The sequence below is a fragment of the Convolutriloba macropyga genome, unplaced genomic scaffold, assembly GCF_964194025.1.
Source record: "Convolutriloba macropyga unplaced genomic scaffold, txConMacr16.3 SCAFFOLD_455, whole genome shotgun sequence".
NCBI classification, from domain to species: domain Eukaryota; kingdom Metazoa; phylum Xenacoelomorpha; order Acoela; family Convolutidae; genus Convolutriloba; species Convolutriloba macropyga.
In genome coordinates this window covers 24,423-50,995 of record NW_027452305.1, presented here as the reverse complement: position 1 = coordinate 50,995, position 26,573 = coordinate 24,423, and the positions used below count along the sequence as shown (strand labels likewise).

The window sequence follows — 26,573 nt, the reverse complement described above, 5'->3', positions numbered from 1 at the left end:
TGTGTTTGATTACTTTTTGCAATGCTGCGAGGTTTTGTAAAACTTTTTATGTATAAACCTTTTAATCTGATTGTCTGGAAGAAAAGATTGTTTTTTCCGATCTAAAAGATCAATTGAAAGAAATGGAAAATTGAAAAACAAAAAATGATTGTGGTTGACCACCCAGGCTGAGGTCCCAGACGGAAGCAAGTATGTCCAGACCGAAGATGAACGCATTAGGGGGGCGTCGTGCGTTCAAAATTACATAGTCTGGAAACATCAAAAAACGCACGAAAGTCTGAACATGAACGCACGAAAGTCTGTCGAACGCACGAAAGTCTGGACATGAACGCAAAAAAGTCTGAAAATGAACGCACGAAAGTCTGGTTAACGCACGAAAGTCTGGACATGCACGCACGAAAGTCTGAACATGAACGCACGAAAGTCTGGTGAACGCACGAAAGTCTGGACATGAACGCACGAATTTTTGTTCGTTCATGATCAGACTCTCGTACGAGAGTCTGATCATGAACGCACGAAAGTCTGTCGAACGCACGAAAGTCTGGACATGAACGCAAAAAAGTCTGAACATGAACGCACGAAAGTCTGTCGAACGCACGAAAGTCTGGACATGAACGCAAAAAAGTCTGAAAATGAACGCACGAAAGTCTGGTTAACGCACGAAAGTCTGGACATGAACGCACGAAAGTCTGAACATGAACGCACGAAAGTCTGGTGAACGCACGAAAGTCTGAACATGAACGCACGAAAGTCTGGAAATGAACGCACTAAAGTCTGAAAATGAACGCTCAAAAGTCTGGTTAACGCATGAAAGTCTAGACATGAACGCACGAAAGTCTGAACATGAACGCACGAAAGTCTGGTGAACGCACGAAAGTGTGGACATGAACGCACGAATTTTTGTGCGTTTATGATCAGACTCTCGTACGAGAGTCTGATCATGAAGGCACAAAAATTCGTGTGTTCATCTCCAGAATAAAAAAACTAACCTTTTATGCTTGTAGATGCCCATTGAAGATGAAGACGACAGGGTTCCATGAGTCCACAAATCCACATATAAAGTCTTTTTTACCTGAGGTACATCAACATCTTTGTACTAATAGGAGACACAGCCTTTTTTTTGCTATTGTGAGCAAAATTCAAGGTGTCTATCTATCAGCATTAAGAATAAAATGAACCTCTAATAAGACTTTTTTGGCACTCATTCAAGAAAACTGATATCAACATAAACATATATCATACATCATAAACACATATCATAGACTCAAACCAAAAGACCGAAGCGAGAGACGAGCGAGAAAACGCGACACGAGCGAGAGACGAAAACAGCAGCGAGAGAACAAGGGGAGGAGGGAGAGCACCGAAAAATCTTGACGCCCGAAAGGCGTCCCACACATTTCAAGTTTGATTCTTTATTGATAATATTGCTGCAATTGCTCTTGGCGATACCTAAATTGATTTTAAGTATGAAAATAAATATCATGAGTCAACTTATGAAGTGCTTTTGGCTTTGAGAAGATTTTGGGCTGACCATAATTAGGGTATCAGAAGACCATTGGTCAAAGGTATTAATGGCATAAAATGACTATTTTATCATTAGAAAACATGCTATAGTCAAAGTGTTTTTTATTACTGTTAGAGAGAAAATTTGGCCACTTCATCTTATAGCTTTTTGATAAAACCTGCTGCCTTGCAATGTCTGAAAGATTTGGCAAAAACTGTATGAGTTTTAGCAACTGGTAAAAATTGATCAAAGAAGCTGGCCTTATGTATATTTTGCCATCTCCCATTTATTTCCCTTATGTTTGATTACTTTTTGCAATGCTGCGAGGTTTTGTAAAACTTTTTATGTATAAACCTTTGAATCTGATTGTCTGGGAGAAAAGACTGTTCTTTCCGATCTGAAAGATCAATTGAAAGAAATCGAAAATTGAAAAACAAAAAATGATTGTGGTTGACCACCCAGGCTGAGGTCCCAGGCGGAAGCAAGTATGTCCAGACCGAAGATGAACGCATGAGGGGGGCGTCGTGCGTTCAAAATTACATAGTCTGGAAACATCAAAAAACGCACGAAAGTCTGAATATGAACGCACGAAAGTCTGTCGAACGCACGAAAGTCTGGACATGAGCGCACAAAAGTCTGAAAATGAACGCACGAAGGTCTGGTGAACGCACGAAAGTCTGAACATGAACGCACGAAAGTCTGGTGAACGCACGAAAGTTTGGACATAAACGCACGAATTTTTGTGCGTTCATGATCAGACTCTCGTACGAGAGTCTGATCATGAACGCACAAAAATTCGTGCGTTCATGTCCAGACTAAAACACTAACCTTTTATGCTTGAAGATGCCCATTGAAGATGAAGACGCCAGGGTTCCATGAGTCCACAAATCCACATATAAATTCTTATTTTACGTGAGGTACATGAACACCCTTATACTAATAGGAGACATAGCCTTTTTACTATTGTGAACAAAATTCAAGGTGTCTATCTATCAGCATTAAGAATAAAATGAACCTCTAATAAGACTTTTTTTGACACTCATTCAAGAAAGCTGAAATCAACATAAACATATATCATACATCATAAACACATATCATAGTCTCAAACCAAAAGACCGAAGCGAGAGACGAGCGAGACAACGCGAGAGACGAGCGAGAGATGGCGAGACGAGCGAGAGAACGCGAGACGAGCGAGAGAACGCGAGACGAGCGAGAGAACGCGAGACACGAGCGAGAGACGAAAACAGGAGCGAGAGAACAAGGGGAGGGGGTCGGGAGAGCACCGAAAAATCTTGACGCCCGAAAGGCGTTCCAACCATTTCAAGTTTGATTCTTTATTGATAATATTGCTGCAATTGCTCTTGGCGATACCTAAATTGATTTTAAGTATGAAAATAAATTTCATGAGCCAACTTATGAAGTGCTTTTGGCTTTGAGAAGATTGTGGGCTGACCATAATTAGGGTATCAGAAGACCATTGGTCAAAGGTGTTAATGGCATAAAATGACTATTTTATCATTAGAAAACATGCTATAGTCAAAGTGTTTTTTATTACTGTTAGAGAGAAAATTTGGCCACTTCATCTTATAGCTTTTTGATAAAACCTGCTGCCTTGCAATGTCTGAAAGATTTGGCAAAAACTGTATGAGTTTTAGCAACTGGTAAAATTTGATCAAAGAAGCTGGCCTTATGTATATTTTGCCATCTCCCATTTATTTCCCTTATGTTTGATTACTTTTTGCAATGCTGCGAGATTTTGTAAAACTTTTTATGTATAAACCTTTGAATCTGATTGTCTGGGAGAAAAGACTGTTCTTTCCGATCTGAAAGATCAATTGAAAGAAATCGAAAATTGAAAAACAAAAAATGATTGGGTTGACCATACCATATTGTATGAAAAGACCGTGGTCAACCGATACTGGGTATGAAAAGACAGTCGGTCGACAGCAGTAAGGGTATAAAATTATCGTGGGCCGAGCTAAGAAAAGACTTTGGGTCAACTTTAGTAGTTTGCTCGACCATACATAAGGTAGGGAAGCTAACCCCACTTCGATTTGATTGATCTTTTAATTTGGTCGACCCCTCGACAATGGAACACCTGTGGGTCACCGTGTGATCATATGCTGCTTCTGTCCGATACCTCAAACCCTGCATGCAAAGAAGAAAACAGTAACGATTTTCTAGGACAACCTTATTAGCTCGTGTTTTTGCATTCGTATTAAATCTAGAATCTCAAAATCAACAAGGTTTTATCTTTGCAGCTTGGAAAAATAAGGTAGATAAAAAGATTTTTTTGTTTGGGTTCTAACACAGTTATTGCAAAGCGCTATTTATTGTAAAATATTGAATTAATCGCCAATTCATAAATTAAACTAAGCCTTCTAAGCTTAACTTGACAGAATTCAATTCAAATCCAAACTTTTCATATCTTCGAGAGCATTGTCTAATTTTAGTGAAAATGAGGGCGAATACCGAACATCTTCCAACATGTATCTCATTTTGCGCATATGATCTTCAACAATCTCTGGGATCTCACGGTAGATCATTTTCTCAATGTCCTGCATCATGCTTCCCGACGGCAGTTGGAGTGTGTTGATGTCCATTTCTAATAATCGTTGGTGAACTAACTCCATCGAAGGGAATTCATTAATTGGTCGCTTGCAGATCTCCTGAGCAGCTGAGAAAATCTTACTGAAAATTAAACTGACCATAAGCAAGCCGTCGTTACTATAAATAGTTTCTGCATTGTTTAACAGCCCGGGTTGAGAAATTATCTAAAAAATTATGTAGGAAAAGCGCTGAAATTCGCTCATTTTTCAAACATTTCAGTGCAAAAATGAAACGCGCTGAAGTTTTGCAAGAAATGCGCTAAAAACCACTGAATTTTCAAAAAGAGCGCTGACTGAGATCCGAATCCTGCTCTCCGCTACCGCAGCCAACGCCAATCCACTGCGCCATTGATTCTTGAAATTCTTCCCATATATTTTGATTTTATATTAATAAACAGTTTAGGAAGAGATGCGATGAAATTATGTAAGAAATGCGCTGAAAATTCAGCGATTTTCTTTTATATTCTCATCGGATTTCAGCACAATTTTTGAAACATAAACCAATTAATGTCGGCAGATGATTTGCTCTCGAACGACGGGCGGTAGGAAGAACATTTGACACCACAGGGATTCGAACCACAGCCCTCCTTCTTCATAACCATTTGCACTGCCCACTGCGCTATTTGCCATTTTTTTCCTATGCTGCAACCGACTTTATATTACCAAGTTTTACTTCGGAGTGAGAGCAATAGAGACCACTCAAAATGAAGAACGAAAGCGTGAAGAAGTCAGTTCAGAGGTCAAAGAATGTTCTAGAAGAAAAGCGCAAAATGGTCAAGCAAAAAGTTTGCATAAAAAAGACCAACACGATTACAATAATTGCTTTGCTATGAACTTCGTTCAAGAGCAACTAAAAAGCTAATCGTTAAAGTGAGAGCTAATCGTTAAATTTAAATGGTTCGAAATTCAGGAATGGGCGTCAAAAAGTGTTTAATTCCACTAATTAAATTTATGAAATTCTCTGACTTTTGACTGAATTTCGTACAAAGTTTCAGTGCATTTCAACCTAGAATTATGCAAGATTCTTATGCTTAAAACTTTGAAAAATCAGCGCTTTTCCCCTCGTTTCAGTGCATTTCGGCGCATTCAACTCATTTCTTACTTAATTTTACCACACTCAGCGCATTTCTTATAAAAATAAAGTGCTGAAACGGCGCTGTCATATCCACCTGGGAGTCGTAATCGATTCATATTTGAGATTTAGGTAAAACTGCGGCAAGTTCTGTTATCAATAAAGCTTCTTCAAGTTTTGAAAATGATTTTCCAACTCCTTTCTTTCAGGTCATCAGTCATACGGACAACGCCAATTACCCCACTTACTAACACTCTTTTTTAAAAAATTTCAGCTTTTTGTAAATTTGTCGCTTTGTAATTTTGTCTCTATTTTCCATAGTGCGTCACTGACAAGAACAACCGATTTGACGTGTCAACAATTCTTTTGAACAGTGTCAATAATTTCCACCTGTGAAGTGATTTACAGCATGTTAATCACTACGAAATGAAGGTAAATAATTGCGTAGAAATTTTTCGATTCACTGAATGTAGTTTTAATTAAGTGCGTTTGCACTTATATTTATAACTGAGTTAGCTCTTGAGAAAGTATGGAGTCTAACAGATAAAGAACAAAACTCGGAAAAAAAGGATAATTCTAAACGAAGACAAGGAGGCTCGGTAATGTGCGTTTGCGCATAATTTTCCGACCTCACTCAGCCACATTTTTGACTTAATTCTCTACCAAATGAGAAATGGATAAAAAACTTTCAAAAAACTATTTCTTGATTGAAAATAATTATTTTATCCGTTTGAAAAATCATTTTAAACTGAAACCGCTAAATAAAATTTAGTGCTTAATCAGATGGCCGATGTCTCTTGTCATTAAGAAGACTGAGAGACAAGAAAAACAACATAATCGAACAGAAACCACAAGCATTAAATACGATCGGAACTCAATTCTATATAGTTATAAAAAGAATAGTTATTGAAAATAGCTATTGAGAATAGCCTTCATTGAGAACAGCTATTAAAAATACAAATTAAAAAATAAAAAGGTGAAAGCAAAAAAATATGTTTAATGTTAGATTAATTTATTTTTCATAGGAAAACGTATGGGGATTGTCATTACTGAGACTAGGAGAGTAGATTGCAAAAAAACAACAAAAAGGGGTTTGGAATTGAAAATTAATTCAAGGTTTTCTAAAAACACTAAGTCAATGTTATAAAAAGTTTCTGGCTTCCATTTCCCATCATTAAACCTAACCGCGCAATCTTGTGCAAATTACTCTCAAAAGGGGTTCGGAGAGGTTGTGTTGGGACGAATGATCATAGAGGGGTTAAATTTCTAAGATTGGAGGGAGGTTGGGCGGGTTGGATGTGATGAAGTTGAGGCGTTTAGACTGAGGGGATCATACTCCTGAAATTACGAACCCCCCTCAATGTTTTTATTTCTTTTAAAACAGTTTCAGTGAATCGTATCGCTAGAATTTTTGGAGACCAAAAGTTAAATATGTCAGACAAAATTTTAGTCAAGCGAAAATTTGCGTAAAAGAAGGGCCACAAGACTAGTATAATTGCCACAAATTCTTTTGAAGGTAAATAAAAAAACTTTTATGACTTATTAGAAACCCAAGGGGAGGTGTTATTAAAGCAACTAGTCGGGAAGACAACAAAAAAACAATTAAAACGGGTGAAAAACACAAAAATGCATTTTGTGTATTACCTTTAACGGGGTGAGCAAAAAGATTAAAAGCGAAAAGCAAATCCGGCGATAACAAATCAAAATGAACGTGAAAAAAGTTCTTTTCAGAAAATAACAGTTTCTTATATGAAAAATGTTCTAGGGTGATAACCAATGTCAATTCCGGTAAAAGTGGTTTTGAGAGAGAGAGAAAGAAGAGAGAGAGAGAGAGAGAGAGAGAGAAGAGAGAGAGAGAGAGAGAGAGAGCGATAGAGAGAGAGAGAGAGAGACAGAGAGAGAGAGAGAGAGAGAGAGAGAGAGAGAGAGAGAGAGAGAGAGAGAGTAAGAGAGAGAGAGAGAGAGAGAGAAAGAGAGAGAGAGAGAAGAGAGAGAAGAGAGAGAGAGAGAGAGAGAGAGAGAGAGAGAAGAGAAGAAAGAGAGAGAGGAGAGAGAGGAGAGGAGAGGAGAGGAGGAGATGAGAGGATAGGGAGGAGAGGGAGGAGAGGAGAGGAGAGGAGAGGAGAGGAGAGGAGAGGAGAGGGAGAGGAGAGGAGAGGAGAGGAGAGGAGAGGAGAGGAGAGAGAGAGAGAGAGAGAGAGAGAGAGAGAGAGAAATTTTACACACCCTAAATGTTTGAGGATGAAGTGTTTTCTGAAGTATGTCCTCTTAGCTATGATGAGTCTGACTACGAAGCTGAGACAGATCAGTTGCTGTCCCCTCAGTATCAAAGAATCTGCCACGTGTAACACTTTGTGCCTCTGCATATGATAGAACTCATTGTATATGTCTTGGTGCCACTAAATAATTACATACAGAGTAAATACACAAAAAAGTGGGCATTAAAATTCAGGATTCGACTCGTCTGCACATTCTATTACTCAATACTCTGAGGCACTGTAATCTTCTCTTTCCATATTTTTCATCATGTTTTTTCGCGAAAAACGAGCGCTTAAGGAGCGCAACAACCCCACCCTATTTAAAATTAATGATACATGCTTTTAAAAACTTTCAACTATCTCGCAATACTAATCGTTTTTTGCAATATTCTTTGCAAGATTAACTTTTTAGGAAGGAAAATTAGCTTGAACTAGGAAAAAAGCGCTATAAAATTCGAAGAATCCTTGTCCAATGCTAACTTCATCTTGCAGGATTAACTTTTTTCGGGCCAGGGAGGACACTAGATATGAATAAAGGTAACCTGGTCAATGAGGTTTTTGTCAGCTTCTGGAGGAAGTGCTGTATTCTCGAATGCACCAAAGAACACAGTTGGACAGAGGTCAGTGTCCAACAGTTTGGAGAATGCCCACACTACTCTGTGTTCCAGAATAGTGGCCTGTTCTGCTGTTAAACTTTCGCATTTTGTTATCACTATAGCCACTTTCTTTTCATCTCCTAAATGAAGTTTACTGACACGCAAAGTATATTTTAGCTAGTAAGTATACTCTTGCATCGTTTTACCCCTATTCTTGCACCTTTCCCCGGTCCCCCAAATTACCCTCCATTACCCTCAGTCTTGAGTCGACTTACCACACAAAAAGATATGAGTTATGAGGGGAATTTGCAAAAACTTTCCCCGATTACCCCCCCCCCCCCCCCAATCTTGCATCTTTATTGGGGTAGAAGTTCGACACGGGTGCTTAAGTATGGGACATCTAATTTGACTATAATAAGGAATGAAAACCTCATGGTCGTGCAAACCAAAATAGCTGATCTGACAAAGGTCTCCAGAAGGTTTGGTAGTTAAAAAGAGGTCATTTTAGTCTGAAAGGGCGTAATCAGAGTCCGCTTCTAATGTAATAATGAAAAAAGAATAGACACGGAAAGCATAAACACAAAATTTCATCAATCAGAAATGCAGTTTATAGATCATAATTTAGGACATTTCATTGAAGTGCTGCCAAACTGTTGCATAAATTGGATCCCCAAGCAAAATGAGCTTACTTAACTACACTAATAATGTGAATTGCATATAATTATAGTACAGTTGCAGCACAAAAGAGGAAAAGTGACTTTCGAGAACGAGTTGAAAAAGTATGACACACTTTTGATTATATGTCATCGCGCTTAAACAAGCAGATTGTTAGTTACTCTGATAAATTCAGGGGGGTAGAGTCATGTAGTTAATGCATATCTAACCCAACAGCTGGTACGATAGCTCAACAATTTCTTCAGATGAGATACTGTCTTCTGTGTTTATAAGTCCTCTCTGGGCATCCACAACAACATAGATGCGATCACACGTAAAACACAGTGTCTCCGTGACGTCACTGATGAAATGTTTCCCACTTGACCCCGCTGTCTTCGTTGAGGTACACGGCGTGTCTGAAAAGATTGACTCGGCGTTTCAGCACCTTTGTGATTGATTTCGTTATTTGTCGCTGATGACACAACACTCTTAAAAACCTGCACGTAAATTTATCTGAAAACGCAGGTAAATTTACATGAGCTGCGCATGTATTTTGGCGTCCATTTACAGTAACTACGCTGGATCTGGACGTCTAAGCAATTGCAGGTCATTCGTGAAAAGTGCACGTTCCTGCACAATTGATCTGCAATTTACTTGCACAATTTATGCTAACTTTTTATGTAACACACCATTAACGTGAGGGTACTCTGATAAAAATTACCTGAAAAGATAAGATAAAGTGAGGGGTCAAACTTTTGAGACTAAGAACCGCCCTTCGCACCTTGAAATTGTCTCACCAACACAGTTTTGGTCAATCGCATACTTAGTAGGGTCAATCGCAGACTAGTAAGGCGCAAGGCCTTAAGAGAGCTACTCGGCCACTGAAAGCCCTCCGAGCGCTACTTTTTTATCCCATTGTTGAGGGCGAAAATTCAAACGGGTCCGACGAAGTTAAAGCAAAAAGTCGCATTAAAAACCACACCACAGGACTAATACGAATACTACAAACATTGTTTGAGAGCAATTAAAAACACAAAAAAAGATCCAAAATCACTATCTCCGGTCATTTACCGAAAAAGGACACCTAGATCAAAACTACTGAAAGATACGTAACATCATGCGATATTGTCTATCTTCAGCATTCACAAATACTTTTCATAATGTTTTATGTTCTCCGCTAACTAATTTTATTCATTTACAGCTGGTTTTGAGACAAAAATAATCTGCAAGTTACAGTTTTGCAAACACATTTACGTAAATGACAAGAATTTGACGTAAATGACCTTTAATATTATTGAATCATATTTTTTTGCTATATTAAACAATGTCCTGCACAGTATATGGAAAATTTGCCTGGATATCAATTTGACGTACACAAAACCACGATAAAATTACAACGTCAAGCTTGGAAAAATAGCATTTAAAAAATGCTGTTTTAACAACATCTTGAGCAAACGCTTTATCAACACACATAGACATTTAACCATCTGATGAGTTAAACGGTTGCAATTTTATGATGACCAGCTTTATTTGCTAGATCTTTCAAAACATTGTCATATATTTGAGTAATTAAGGCAAAAAATAAAATTTTGATAGATAACCGTAACAACTGGACGTGCCGTTGTTCTTATGGCTTGGATTGGGTTGTTTAATTACCTTACACTCTAGTAATTATGCAGTTAAAAACAAATCAATTATTTTTATCAGATTTGTGCGCGAATTTCGGCGTTCCTCCAGGCAACCTCCGCGGTACTTACACGTACCTGAAGCTGAAGACAATATTATCTGAAAATCTCTTATAGTCTTTCTGAATAAGTTGATCGCATTTTATTCCAATTTATCTGTACAAGACAATATTGTGGTAAACCTACCTGTAGAGGTTATGTAGCAATATCTAGTAGTTCTTTTTACAGGAAAAGCATTCTGATTACAGAAGTCCAATAGCACAATAAAAAACGAAGTAAACAAGCAGATAAGTACTCAAGTGAACTTTGAGTGAAATAAAACACTAGATCGTTGGCTCCATTCATCCTGTATTTAATTAAAACATAAAGAAACCTTATGGGAAGATTTCTAATCTGCGTTTAAAAAGGAAAATACAAAACAAAATTGTTGCCAGGTAAGAGTTGGGCTCCTTTTCTGCTTTCAATTATCTAATCTATGAATAGATTGTTTCGTCTAAATTTACTTGAAGTCAACAGAATGTCGCAATACTACAAATACATTGTTCAGAAAGTAGAAAATTAAACATTTCCAAAAAATTACAAAAATCATCCACATAGCAGACAAACTTTGAATGAGGTGTTATTACATTTCGCGTTATATTGGAGGCTCTTGATCTCTTTTCTTGAAACTATTAATTATTCTGCTAGCTATCCATTACCTCAAACTAAAGATATATTCGAACCCTCAAGGTGATTTGGATGATTTGGAGATAGGAACTTCACGCTACACTGGCGGTTTTTTGTTGGGTCAATTTTGAATGGTCGATATCTTTTTCGGAGAGACAAAACACTAAAATTGTACCCTTGGCGATCTCTTTAATAACGGAATCAGTTCCTGGAGAGTTCAAGTTTTTGTTTCTCAGGGAAATAATGAGGCTTGAACTTTTTATACTTTTTACACAATCTTTTTTTGACGCTTTTTCTCCGCTTATGAACCTAAATATTCTGCAGGTATAGGATAATAACCAATCAAGGATCCAATGAAGTGGCTATTGAAAGTTACTCAAATATCAAGCAGATTCAAAGGAAAAAAAACTTGAATATGCCGGATAAGGTATATCAAATTTCGAGTTAAGAAGTACGTGGATAGGTTCAATATATCTGCTACCGTTTTGGAGACACCTTTTGTCAATTGTTTGAAAAAAGTTAGTTAGAATGTACTTTTGAATAAAACTAAACAGAGGTTTAGCAAAATCTGCTACCTGTAAATCGGACGTTTAAGGTAATTGTAATTTGCTGAAATGCAGGAAATTATGATTAATGGCTAATTTTTGGGAGTAATACACATATTTTGTTTTCACAAAATTCAATTTACTCGCACCGAATAACTTTTGTAAAACTCTAGCTGCCATTAGTTCTTTCGTTGCTAAGAGCCGCAAATATTTTTCCAAAAGGCTATTTTTGCACTCCTGTTTTTAAGCTTTATTTTCTGACGTATCCGGCTTGTTGCATTGATGCGCTGCTTTCTTCTTAATAACTGGTCAGTGGTTTTGGTTTCATATTCTAATGAGAAGTACAATTTAGAGATGTAATTCAAAATAGTCAGCGTGCTTTTTTGGAAAACATGACACAGACAACACAAAAGGCCCGAGGTTTATTCAAACTCCTTTTGAGAAGCTATTGTTTCAACAATATTGCAATTTATAAACGCAATTTTTTTAAGGGAACAACATGACTTCTCAATTTGTCTTCAGTTTCTGTTTCCAGGAATGTTAATTAAAGGTAGTGAATGTTTCCTATTGTGGCATAGTTTATTGTTTTGAGTCCTTCAATGGTCAGCTAGTGACCTTTTACGTGATTCTGACAGTACATGTTTTCAAAAGCTTCAACGAACATTTCAGATTCGACCATAGTTTTGAAGATTCTTCTGCCTATTTCGGAAGGTTTATCAGTTGTACACCGGAGAATTAATGGATGCATTAAGGTGTTTCAGTTGACAGCTGATGGTTTTATTATTTTAGCATTATGTATTTTTAGAAGCTCTATGTCAAATTGTGATTTTTTTCTTAAACTTTCTGATTAGATTTAGTATTCAAAGTTCATAATTCATGCATTTTCCGCATTAATCTTGTTTGATAAAACCATGATCTAAACAATTTTTCGTTTGTTGTTGTAAACAAAAATGGTTGTCTTTCTTTCACAAATCGACACTTGACACTTTTATTCTTTAAATTAAAACACTTTGCTCTTATCTACTCTCTACTTTCAATTTTTCCTCTTAGTTGTCCACAAAAATGCCTGTTTTGTAGGTTGAAAGGAAAAAAACCTAAAACGAAACCTGAAAAACTACCATCTTAACAAACAAAAGCCTGCGCAGATCTGCTTTGTTATTATACAATATTCATTATTATAATTTTATTCATACAATGTTCGTTCTAAAAATAAGTTCATTCATCCGGTTATTAATTAATACATATAAAAGTTTTATGAATTTTCTTTATCTGTTTAAAAAGGAAATTACAAAACAAAGCTATTTCCAGAAACAAATTGGACTCGTTTTCTTATTCCAATTTTATAATCAATAAACAGATTGTTTAACTCAAATATACTTGAAGTATTAAAGTACTGATTGCCGCAAAACCGCAAAAATGTTGTTCAGAAAGTAGAAAATTTAACATTTCAAAAAAGTTGCAAAAATCGTCGACGTACCAGGCCAACTTTAAAACAGGCGACTACCTGTCGCCAATATAATTGATGCTATTGATATTATTTCCTGGAACTATTATTTATTTTGCTAGACATCCACGATCTCAAACTAAAGTTATGTTCTAACCCTCAAATTAATTTGGATAATTTGAATTTTAGGAACTTCACGCAACACACGCATTTTTTTATTCGCTGAATTGTGAGTGGTCAATATTTTTTGTGGAGAGACACTATAGCTGTACCATTGGCGAACTCTCTAATAACCGTATCAGTTCCTTTTGAAATGGAGTGAGAAGCTATTTTTTCAACATTTTTGCGTTTTATAATGGCGATTTTTTCTAACGGCGGCAATATGACATCTCAATTTGTCTTCACATTCTGTTTTCAGAAATGTGGATTAAAGTTAGTGAATGTTTTCTATTTTAGCATAGTTTATTGTTTTGAATCCTCCAATGGTAATCTAGTGATATTATAAAATAATTTTGAAGGTGCTTCTGCATCCAAAGATGGCAGATCGTTTATCAGCTGTAAAAGGAATGCATCAAGGTGTTTCAGTTGATAGCTGATGGTTTTTAATATTTTAACATTATATATTTTCAAAAGTTCTATGTCAAATTGTGATTTTATTTCTTAAACTTTTTGATTAGATTTTGTATTCAAAGTTCATAATTCATGCGTTTTCCGCATTTATCTTGGTTGATAAAACCGTTACCAAAACAATTTTTCGTTTGTTGTTGTAAACAGGAATAGAGTAATTTTTATCAAATCTACACTTTGAGTCATCAAATCAGAACAAATTGTTCTTGTCTACTCTCCGTTTTTGCTTTTTTATCCTCATCTGCCCAAGAAAATGCCTGTTTGATAGGCTGAAGGGCCTAAATAACTACAATTTTTAACAAACATTACGACGCAGAAGTATACCCAAAATTTTCCATTTGAGTAAAAATCGCTTAAAAAAGAGATACAAAAAATGAACGAAATTTGGAGACAAGCTTTGTATCCTATTTCTCGCAAAATTGATTGCTTCATTTTTGCGAAAGAGAGATACTTTAAAATATTAAGATAGGTGACAAGTCTTGTAGTGGGTTTCTGCTCACTTTACGTACCGATTTTTTGCATAAAAACTAACTCTAATCCGCAATTGAGACCAATTAAACGCGCACTTTTTGAGCATGCAACAAGGAGTATAAAGCACTTTTATAAAGGTTTAATTGAAGCTTTTAAAGTAAAGCTTTAGAGTTATTTAAAGAGAAACTGCTTTAAAGACAAATTAAATTAGAAGTACGTGCAGTAGTAGTAGCAGTAGTTTGTTTTTGTTAGATTATTTCACTGTAGCCACTGTTCGAATACAGATGGCATCCTTTTATGCGTATTTGTTCACGACAAATTTTTTCACACTTTGTACCTTTTTGAAGCCACTATGTACCAACAAATTAAAAGACACATGTAAAATGGTATACAAGCCTAATAAAATGGTGATTCAAAAGTCGATATACCCCTGTAAAACTGTAATGAGATGCAAAAAAAGTCACGCACTGAATGGATTTTTCAGAAAAAAAAGAACATCCATAACAGATGCAGATTTGAGGGATTTTTCAGTAAAAAAAAATTCAAAACACCTATAAACTTGTACATAGAGACAAGCAAACCCAATTTGACAATTCATTTGCTAATTTCAAATGTAAATCATTCATTATATCAAATTTAGCAAGAAATAAAACGGTAGTCAGTTCACATGTAATTTTTTACCGAAATTTATTTCTGTCGAATCTTTTCTTTTTGTGGCAAATAAGAAGATTTAATATGTTGCTACAGGACAAACCTTTGTTTTATAGATTGAAAAATGTACAGACGTTCAAAAATATGAGCTGATGCTATTTTCATTTTCCATTAACCTGAAAAAAACAGGTGTCTTCCAGAATTTAAACTATTTGTCAAATTTCTGAAAAATCTCTAAAAAAGACTTTAGGTGATGCCAATTCCATTTCCCGACCTACAACTCACATCAAATATAAACATTGTGATTAATTTGAGCCCTATGTGGTTTATTTTAACCGGTAAACCACTTTTAATCACTTAATTTTTATCGAATAATAAACGCCCATTAAATTAGGCCTAATTGTGGATTATAGATACATTCAGTGCAAAAATTATATACATTTAGTTCGAAATAGAGTAACTTTGCTTGCGATAAAGAGATACATAATTCGAGCAGATTCGTGATACGTAGCACGCAAAAAAATAGGATACACAGCTTGTATCTTATTTTCGTGGTTGAAATTTGCAAATTTTTGCGAACACGGGTTGCGCATTTCCCTTCAATTTTGCCTGTTTTTGCTAAAGTATCTATTTTTGCAATATTGTTGCATTTCTAATGCACAACATAGGAAAAACGAACAAGAGATATGCAGATCGGGCAAATTTGCCCGTGACGATTTTGTGACGGATGTGGATGCCGATCTGCCTTGTTATTATATAAACTTCATTATTACATTTTCATTCTTACAATATACACTTTACGTTGAATTAAACAAGAATTTAGGATAATGGAACAATTTTTGAAACAACTTGCCTATAATTGTGACATCTCTCAAAAGAGCGCTCTCTTTGTACGAACAAAGCACTAGTGAGGTATTTATTTCGGGCTGAAAAGGCCTCAGCACTCTGGCATAGGGTTTGCTGTCATTATCAACTACCCTAGCTCCGTCTATTTTGGGGGCGATATTGTCCTGTTCCAGAATTGTGAAATGGTCTGTACTTCTCAATACAGGGTGATGGTGGTGGGCACCACTGGCCTTCTTTTGTTTTTGACTCTCGTGGCTTATTGGGTAGTGGTCCCAGCCTAACAGCCAGTTAACAAAAGTTGTCTTCCCACTTCCTGGAAAACTTCAGAATATGAGACTCGTGGAAGTTCTTAACCTCTATTGTTTCGGGATCTATTTTGTTTCAGCCCCAGTGTTTTTATGAACCTCTATGAACCCCAGTAACAAAAGATGTGTTATTAAATGGCAAAAGTTACCAGGTAAAAAATAGCACATGCGCTTGGGGGGGCGTAAAATCTATATGCCACTAAGCTGCGGGGTTGAAAAAAATAGATCCTCGCTTTGTTAGATCACTGATAACTTACTGAAATTCTTTGCTGATTTTTTTTCATATCTGATGTCTAATTTTATTTATGTCTAATTATATCTACTGTCTATAATTTTGAACTAAGCTCTTCCAAAGGAAAGTCATTGTTCCAATAACATGCGATACCCGTTTAAACCATATAAATACAAAATTATAAATTAAAAAAATGTATTTAAAAATTGATTATGAAATAAATAAGGTTATACCTTTGCGACCGAGCACCAGAACCATTGGATTGTATGTGAAAAAGGATTCTGCATATTGCTCGTGCACTAGATCACTGAAATTGTGAAAGACTTCCGCTGATCTAAACATCAACAAACAAACAAACAAGCAAAACTGAGTCTGCACCACATGCAAGGGTATCCTTTATCAGGCATACCGTAGTCGTAAATTAATGGGAAATTTCTAAAAAAAATTTAAAATTTATGAATATTTCGAAAAAAAGATGCATTATTTTTTTGCAAATTTTTATACAACTAAGTTTATTCGTAGTTATTCCAAAATGTGATTGAGAGAGTACTTTAGATAATGCAAATTTCAAGGTAAAAAAGGCAATTAAAACGGCAATTGTTGCTGAACAAATATAACTGACTCAAAAATGACTCAAATACATGTGCAATTTGAACTCTAGTGCCATTATAGAATATATAGCTAATAAAGTTCTTTAACATCATACAAGTTTACTCCCAATAATATGATGAAAAAAAACGAAAATTTCACAACCACTTAAACCAAAGCCTCTCTTCCCAGTAAAGGGCTCATTCGAAATATTCGCAGTTTTGAAGGTGTGTAAGAAAAAGAGCACGAAAAAAAAACTAAAATCTACGTTTCATATGTGAAATATTGTAGTATCATTTAGTTTTGCTCCATTATTCTGAAATCATAACTCCTTAAGTCAATTATCAACTACAAAGTTTGATATTATACCGATAAAAAATTTTCCAAAAAACCTTCTTGTATGGACATATGGCATTGCAGAGCTATGTTAGATAATATTCTCAAGCAAATGCTTATTTCGAAAAAAAACTGAAGACTTCAAAACCGTTTTACAAAAACGTTATGCAAACTCCTTTACGCACCAACTGCAACTTTGGAAAACTCAAGAAGAGGTCGATTCTCCAAATTTCAGGTATGTACAAATCAGATAATTTCTAATTAAAATACAGCTTCTCCTGAACTCAGATATCTACAGTAGTTTTAAAAGTTTAAAAGTTGTTCTGGTGAGTGGTGTACATTTTCACTATAGAAAAATGCCTAAAAACAGCTGAAATTATAGTTCAGACGTTAACGCTAGTGCTCAAGATCACAGCCTAATTTTAAGATAATGACGCTTACAGTGCGCATGATTATATACAAGAGTTAATTTGTGGAATTTAAAAAGATTTCTGCTTTGTCTTTGTGTTGATCAAAACCAAATACTAAACAAAACCATGATTACTCTAACAAACCATAAAATAAAAAGTTAGCACGCTTGAGAAGCAATGTATGGAAACAACACTATAGCGATGAACTGCATATGATTTCACGGTGTTTGATTTCTAAGACCTATTGTCCTCACCTTCCAAAAATGATTATTTTAAATTTACATAGTTTTTTGTGAAAATTTTACATAGTTTTTTGCTTGCGCGCACTGTTTGACCCAGGAAGGTTTCGCAATCAGAGAAAGGAAGGCAATATAAGTGGACTGAACTGTGTGATTATAGTGTATTTCTATGAGTGTAATTTCTTTAAAATTACACTCTTCCACTCTTTTTACAACTAAAAGTTGGACTAATGAGTGTAATCATAAGGAATTTTTAAGAGTGGATTAAGAGTTTGTGATAAAAGCGGATTAAAGAGTGTAAAGAGAGAAGTATAGAGTGGAAAAAAATTGTAAATTCTTCAAAATTACACTCCTACACTCTTTTCCCGGCTATATAGGAGTGGAAATTGCTTCACACCCTTGTTCTTGCTTAGTGGAACAAGGGTGGACACCTCGGCCCGGGTACCTTGGGCCAGTATTTTCAGTTGATTATCACGACCTAGAAAAAGTGTCTTCTCATGGAAATGCTCTGCGTAATATTCGTTAAGAAGAAAATTTGACGAACCTGAATCTGCCATCATACTTGGTGAATAATTGGGTCAAGTCGTTCTGACATCTAATTCCTAGTGTTTCGTTGCTTCTGTAGTGTCGGAACGGGTTGTCAGCTTTGACAGTTGAGATTTTTGCCTTCACTGATTCTAGGGCAGCTTTACTGGACCTTTTGCTAGCTTTGACTGTTTTCCTCTCCCTCCTAGCCGGCCGCCACATCTCAGGGTTAGTTCAATCGGGTTCTACATTTTTTATTACAATAGTAGGCACTACTTCAATCAATTTTTAGTTGCGAGAGCGATCTCATTTAAAACTGACTATGCACTGAAACGAAACTTGATGCATCTCACCGATAACATGCGATATCATGATAATTCTTGCAAAGCTTTTCGAGATCTTGGATCACTTTGGTAAGATATAGATAAGGCTATCACGTTTCATTTAACTGATTAAAAAGAGAGATCCTTTAATTTTGAGTCATTTAGTCTATAAGATCAAACAAAAACGACGGAAAAAAAAAGAGAAATCTTTAGCACTTTGAATGCGGCAATATGATTATCATCCCTAGTGATGAGCGGATTCAAATCTTGCAAGAATCTTGCAAGATGATTCAAAACTTGCAAGATTCTTGCAAGAATCTTGCAAGATATCAATCAAGGCCAAAAAACAAATCTGGGTACAAGTGTTTTAGGAAACATCTTTGAAGCAAGTTTTTGTTTACTGAACAAGTTACGAAGCCTAATTCAATGAAAAAAAAATAGCCAGGATTCAAAATCTTGCAAGAATCTTGCAAGAATCTTGCAAGATTTTGAATTCCGGAAAAAATATTTATGTGTTTTTGGTAGCTAAAACTAACTGAAAACCAAATATCATGACTTATATCAGAATTCTTGATCAGCAAAACTGAAAATAAATGACTTTTTTCGTCAACGCCTTTTGAATGTGAAATCTTGCAAGAATCTTGCAAGATTCTTGCAAGATTTTGAATTCACATACAACTTTCCGACAAATAAATAGAAATTACTCGAGGCAATCAAATCCGTCTTTTTAAAGTTCAATTTATCTAATAAAAAGAGAAATATTTCAATATTTCTCTTATCTTTCATTAAAACAAATTATTTTTAGAGAAACAAACAGTTGGGACTTTTTCTTACTGATCCTGTCCGTAATTTAGCATGTTCTTGTTGTAGTAAAAAAAATTCCAATTAATTTGAAGTCTAATTATCTTCCTAAGGAGATTTAAATTAACCCATGATGCCTTCAGTTGAAAGCTGTTAGTGTTAATGTCCTTGAAGTGTTTTCATTAAGAAAAATCGATGTGTTTTTGAAAATTCATCTTTTGTTCTTCTTTCATTCGATTTATTGTTCAATCTTGATGTCAGAAAATCAACCTTGGCTTTCTGGTAAATCAAACATTAACTTCGTTTTTGATCTTATGCTAGGTAATGCTTCTTTTTGGGACAAAGAGAAAGCAACATTCGGAGTTTTTTATTTCTGATATTTTGCAATGTACCGCAACAAACTAATTGTAAAAATGATATATTAGTTCGTTCAACCAATCTTAAAGTCATCTCATAGAAAGAAAAAAACTGTTTCAAAAAATGGTATTTCAGTTCTGTGGTGCTTTTAATAATTCTTGTTCCAAATCTTTTTTTGTCAAATCACACAAAAGACACCAGCCTCAAGGGCGAGGTGGGAATTTTCTCCCAGTTCACAGTAGTGGTCTTGGGTGTTCATAACTACTAAGTGGACTTGAATTACGTTCAGAATTGTCCACGTTGCACCGTTTTTAGCCGTTCTGCTCAATTGTTTGAGAAGTTGGTGTCTCCCATTAGCCCAAAATTCGCGGGTACAATTCATGTGTTTGACAATTTCTCCAAAACTACTGTACCAAATTGAACGGCCATTGTTTTTTTTGATGAACACTGAATGACTTTGTTTGCAGTGTTTAGTTGGTTTCCCAACTCGGCTTTAAAAAGAAGTTACCAATGTTTAAACTTGAAAAAGTTGAAGTAAACCTTAATTTTTTTTGGGCTCGCTTATTGTTTCTGACAATTTTTCTTGATCTACTCTGCCAATTTGGCCAAACATAGTGTCATTGTGTTGAATGTAGGTTTTTCCGGTGTTTGTTGTCTTCATTTGGTATCTAAATTGGCCTGCTCAGGACGTTAGTAAGCTGTAAATCTTAAAAATTAAAAAAAATATATTTTAATTGGATTTCAGTTCTGATGTAGTTTTTCATCTTAATTGGTTATTGTTGCTAACAAATTGTGTTTTTTTGGCTTTGTTTTGGTTTCTTACGTTTTTCGAAAGTTAGTTTTTGGGAAATCATCAATTTTTCATTCTTTGCGAAATCATGAAATTCTTGTTAGAGGTCTTTTTTATCAAAACACATAAAACAACCTGGCCTTTAGGGCGAGGTGGGAATTTTTTCCCACTCCTTAGTGGAGATCTTGGGTGTTCAGTAACTACAAAATGGACTGGAATTGCGTTCAGAAGTGTCCGAGTGGCACAGTTTTTAGTCGTTTTGCATAATTTTGCGAGAATTTGGGGGTCTCCTATTAGCCCAGAATTCGGGGTTCGCTTCATGTGTTTTATGATTTCTTCGAAACTACTGTACCAAATAGTACGGGCATTGTTGCGTTTTGCTGATCCTAAACTTCCATTGCTTTCAGTGTTCATTGGTTTATCAAGTTGCCCTAATCAAAAAGATATTAATGTTTAACTTTGGAAAAATGAAAAAAAAATTTACATATTTGAGGGCACGCTTTTTGTTTCTGACAATTTTTCCTGAACTACTTTGCCAAATTGGCCAATCATAGTCGCATTTTTTTTACTGTAAGCTTATCAAATGTCTGCGGTCTTGAACTTGTGTCTAAATTGGCCTGCACAGAAAGCTATTAAGCTGTAAACCTTAAAAAATTTTTAAAAAAATATTTTTTAATTGTTTTTCAGTTCTGATATAGTTCTTCATCTAATTTGGTTATTGTTGCTTGCAAATTGTGTTGTTTTGGCTTTGTTTCAGTCCCTGAAGTTTTCCAAAACTTAGCTTTTGGGAAATCATCAATTTTTCATTCTTTGCGAAATCAAGAAGTTCTAGTTAGAGGTCTTTTGTTTTTTTTTTTCTAACAAAACACACAAAATAGCCTGGCCTCTGGAATTTTTTCTCACTTCGCAGTGGGTGTCTTGGATGTTCAGTAACTACTCAGTGGACTTTTATTATGTTTTGAAGTGTCCGATTGGTACCGTTTTTAGTCGTTTTGCATAATTTTGAGAGAATTTGGGGTCTAGAAGACGGAGGTACGCTTCATGTGTTTGACGATTTCTCAAAAAGTACTGTACTAAATGGGACGGCCATTTGCGCATTTTGTTGTTCCTGAACTCTCCTTGTATACAGTGTTGACAGATTCCTTACGTCGGCTTAATCAGAAAACTGGAGGAAAGAACTTGTTTTTATCACATTGAGAAATGAACTTAATGTTTTGTACTTTTTCGAATTTCTCAATGAATTTTTGGTCCAAACGAATGATTATTGGCTTGATCTGTTGCTATTAAGACGTTCTTCTCTGGAATGGCTAGTGATAGTCTCGAAAAATATTCTTTAGAACTGTTATTCAATGATGAATGCGGAAAAACGAATCCGTACTCAAATTTTGGGCTGAGTGGTGTTTTGCTTAATTGAACAACTGTATCGTCGTGCATTGACAATATTGTACCTATAACGGCTCATTTGGTCTGTACGAGACACCTTTTGCTTTTGATGAGTAGTAATTACACTGACACGCCCTGGTCTAGAAGTTATTCAAGGACAAATTTAAGAAAAGTAGGATTTTTGGGTCATCTTGGTGTCCACCCAAGTTTCTGTACCCCACAATACCCGAGTAACCATACATATATGGGTTCATTAGTTTCCTCAGATAGTGGGGAGTGTTTCCATATAGATTTTTCAGATGGTTTTATCGAGTTGAGAACGTCAACTTTAGCCCTGTATGCGCCGAACCTCGATTTTGGCCAATCTCTTCTCAATTTTCATGTCTGAGTGGTGTTTTGCGCAATTGAACCAGTTTTTCGGCTTGCGTTTTGTGTTTTCTAGACACTATTTAAGTTGTTGAAGCTAATTGTATCAAATAATCGGGTTAATTCAACAATTTTTCTTTTTTCACGATTTCATCAAATTTCTGTGGATGTTGTTTTATGTCAAAACACACAAAACATCATAACCTTCATGGTGAGGTGGGAAATTTTTTCCCACCTCACGATGAAGGTTTGCCGTGAGCTAGAACGTGGAAGTGGACCAGAATTACACCCACAAATACGCCGGCAACTCTGTTTCACGTTGTTTTACGTCAGTTCCAGAGATTTTGGGCTTCGGTTTTAGCCCAAAAAATGGGGTACAAGACAGTATTTTGTTAATATCTGCTAAAGTACTGGACCAAATTAAACGGGAGTGGTCGCGTTTTGTCGGCACTGAACCCCTCTTGCTTGCAGTATTTGGATGATTTCTCAAATCGGTCTCATCAAAAAGTTATTAATGTTTAAATTTGAAAAAAGTCGAATTTTTGGGCTATTCTGGGTGACCCAAATTTCGGTACAACATAACAGCTGATTTGCGGAATAAATGTTAGTGTTTTAGAATCCTCAGTTAGTGGGGAGTATCCCCATATATATTTTCTATAGCGTTTTACGGAATTATGATAGTCAAATTTGGCTCTGAAATCAGGTCACCTCGCTTTTTGGGTCATTTGGTAGGGTACCTTTACTTTGGAATAACTCGTTGTAGAGTGAACCGATTTCGATGATTTTTTTTTGTTAGACCCAGCTTGAGCTAAGCTTTGTCTTGATATAGGTCTCGTTCCGTTTCGTTCAGCCGTTTTTGAGAAATTGGCCAGTAAACTTGCCCTCCGTTTTAGCCCCAGAAGCGGATGACACCATCCGGCACCAGTTTTGAAGCTTTGAATTTTGTTACTTCAGGTTACAAAATTAGTGTTCTGAATAGCCCGTCTAACGTAGATTCCGAATATGTATACTTTATATAGCGTTTTTGCAGGTTTAGATGGTCAATTTTGGCTCTGCAGCCACAGTACCCTTGCTTTTTGGTCATTTGGTACGGTACCTTTACTTTGGAATAACTCGTTGTAGAGTGAACCGATTTTGATGATTTTTTTTTGTTAGACCCAGCTTGAGCTAAGCTTTGTTTTGATATAGGTCTCGTTCCGTTTCGTTCAGCCGTTTTTGAGAAATTGGCCAGGATAGGTGCCCCAATTTTCACCAGGTGAAGCAGGGTACCTGTACTGGGTACCCGTTTTAAAGCTTGAAATTTTGTTACTTCAGGTGACAAAATTAGGGTTTTGAATTGCTCATCTAACGTAGATTCAGAATATAAATACTTTATATAGCGTTTTGTGATGTTTAGATGTTCAATTTTAGCTCTGAAGGTGGTGTTTCTCTCCTCCAAGGGCACTTGGTACGGTACCTTATTTTTGCTATAACTTCTTGAAAAATGCACCGATTGGGCTCATTTTTTAATATGACGCGTGTCTCAAGCTGTGCTACAAACGGTACTAAGGGCGTTTGTTTTTGTTCAGCCGTTTTTGAGAAATTGGCCGGGAAAGTTGACCCCAGATTGAGCTCCTGAGGAGAGAAACAGTACCTTGATGACCAGTTTATAAACTTCCATATTGAAGCATTTCATTATTTCAGATTGATTGTAATTTCATTGTAATTGCTGCAACATCCTTTCCTTACAACAGCGAATTCCAGACATCAATAAACGTGAGTTATAACCTCAAATAATACTCCATAATTGGAAAATATGCCTATTTTAGCTTCAGAGGCATATTTTTTAGTTGCGTCTGGTGCAGTAGTAGCGGGTACCGCTAAATCTGAAGTAGGTCGATGGTCTATGGTCTGGTTTGTGGTCTGTTAGTCTGGTCTGGTGTAGTCGGTCTGGTGCAGTAGTAGTACTCGTAGTAGTGCTACGTAGTAGTAGTAGTAGTAGTCGTAGTAGTAGTAGTCGTAGTAGTAGTCGTAGTAAGAGTCGTAGTTGTAGTAGTAGTAGTAGTTGCTGTTGTTATAGTTATAGTAGTGGTACTAGTAGCACTCGTAAAAGCTTTCATTAAAGAGGACTTTGAAAGCGATAGACGATATACAAAAGTACTTGATACGTTGTCAGATTACTATATGGTGTTTCAACATAAATCGCTTTTGAACCTAGTCAAGGACTTATTCAAATGAATTGAGGGTCTAAGGAGGAGTGTCACTGTCCAAGTACAGTCTGAGGGGCAAAGAATTTTTGACCTAGGTGGTATACGAAAAAAGTACTCTATACGTTGTCAAATTTCGCGCTTAAAAACTAGCTATATGGTGTTTCAACATAAATCGCTTTTGAACCTAGTCAAGGACTTATTCAAATGAATTGAGGGTCTAAGGAGGAGTGTCACTCTTTGAGTACAGTCTGAGGGGCAAAGAATTTTTGACCTAGGTGGTATACGAAAAAAGTACTCTATACGTTGTCAAATTTCGCGCTTAAAAACTAGCTATATGGTGTTTCAACATAAATCGCTTTTGAACATAGTCAAGGACTTATTCAAATGAATTGAGGGTCTAAGGAGGAGTGTCACTGTCCGAGTACAGTCTGAGGGGCAAAGAATTTTTGACCTAGGTGGTATACGAAAAAAGTACTCTATACGTTGTCAAATTTCGCGCTCAAAAACTAGCTATATGGTGTTTCAACATAAATCGCTTTTGAACCTTGTCAAGGACTTATTCAAATGAATTGAGGGTCTAAGGAGGAGTGTCACTGTCCAAGTACAGTCTGAGGGGCAAAGAATTTTTGACCTAGGTGGTATACGAAAAAAGTACTCTATACGTTGTCAAATTTCGCACTCAAAAACTAGCTATATGGTGTTTCAACATAAATCGCTTTTGAACCTAGTCAAGGACTTATTCAAATGAATTGAGGGTCTAAGGATGAGTGTCACTGTCCGAGTACAGTCTGAGGGGCAAAGAATTTTTGACCTAGGTGGTATACGAAAAAAGTACTCTATACGTTGTCAAATTTCGCGCTCAAAAACTAGCTGTATGGTGTTTCAACATAAATCGCTTTTGAACCTAGTCAAGGACTTATTCAAATGAATTGAGGGTCTAAGGAGGAGTGTCACGGTCCGAGTACAGTCTGAGGGGCAAAGAATTTTTGACCTAGGTGGTATACGAAAAAAGTACTCTATACGTTGTCAAATTTCGCGCTCAAAAACTAGCTATATGGTGTTTCAACATAAATCGCTTTTGAACCTAGTCAAGGACTTATTCAAATGAATTGAGGGTCTAAGGAGGAGTGTCACGGTCCGAGTACAGTCTGAGGGGCAAAGAATTTTTGACCTAGGTGGTATACGAAAAAGTACTCTATACGTTGTCAAATTTCGCGCTCAAAAACTAGCTATATGGTGTTTCAACATAAATCGCTTTTGAACCTAGTCAAGGACTTATTCAAATGAATTGAGGGTCTAAGGAGGAGTGTCACTGTCCGATTACAGTCTGAGGGGCAAAGAATTTTTGACCTAGGTGGTATACGAAAAAAGTACTCTATACGTTGTCAAATTTCGCGCTCAAAAACTAGCTATATGGTGTTTCAACATAAATCGCTTTTGAACCTAGTCAAGGACTTATTCAAATGAATTGAGGGTCTAAGGAGGAGTGTCACTGTCCGAGTACAGTCTGAGGGGCAAAGAATTTTTGACCTAGGTGGTATACGAAAAAAGTACTCTATACGTTGTCAAATTTCGCGCTCAAAAACTAGCTGTATGGTGTTTCAACATAAATCGCTTTTGAACCTAGTCAAGGACTTATTCAAATGAATTGAGGGTCTAAGGAGGAGTGTCACGGTCCGAGTACAGTCTGAGGGGCAAAGAATTTTTGACCTAGGTGGTATACGAAAAAAGTACTCTATACGTTGTCAAATTTCGCGCTCAAAAACTAGCTATATGGTGTTTCAACATAAATCGCTTTTGAACCTAGTCAAGGACTTATTCAAATGAATTGAGGGTCTAAGGAGGAGTGTCACGGTCCGAGTACAGTCTGAGGGGCAAAGAATTTTTGACCTAGGTGGTATACGAAAAAGTACTCTATACGTTGTCAAATTTCGCGCTCAAAAACTAGCTATATGGTGTTTCAACATAAATCGCTTTTGAACCTAGTCAAGGACTTATTCAAATGAATTGAGGGTCTAAGGAGGAGTGTCACTGTCCGATTACAGTCTGAGGGGCAAAGAATTTTTGACCTAGGTGGTATACGAAAAAAGTACTCTATACG

At 36.2% G+C, this 26,573-nt stretch overlaps 1 protein-coding gene across 2 annotated transcripts; it reads right to left on the bottom strand.

The window, feature by feature from the left end:
* Positions 1 to 3,864: 3,864 nt before the first annotated feature.
* Positions 3,865 to 18,497, bottom strand: LOC142357366 (EH domain-containing protein 3-like). Of its 2 annotated transcripts, none has more exons than XM_075409014.1 (7): positions 18,283 to 18,497; positions 16,399 to 16,499; positions 15,636 to 15,941; positions 8,924 to 9,109; positions 7,986 to 8,179; positions 7,412 to 7,584; positions 3,865 to 4,195 (listed from the first exon to the last, which is right to left on the bottom strand). In XM_075409014.1, the coding sequence occupies exons 1-7, from the start codon at positions 18,483 to 18,485 to the stop codon at positions 3,907 to 3,909; spliced, it is 1,452 nt and encodes a 483-aa protein (XP_075265129.1). In that variant the 5' UTR covers positions 18,486 to 18,497; the 3' UTR covers positions 3,865 to 3,906. The 2 variants fall into 2 exon arrangements, with proteins under 2 accessions (XP_075265129.1, XP_075265130.1); XM_075409015.1 differs by having other exon boundaries at positions 4,011 to 4,181.
* Positions 18,498 to 26,573: the final 8,076 nt, after the last annotated feature.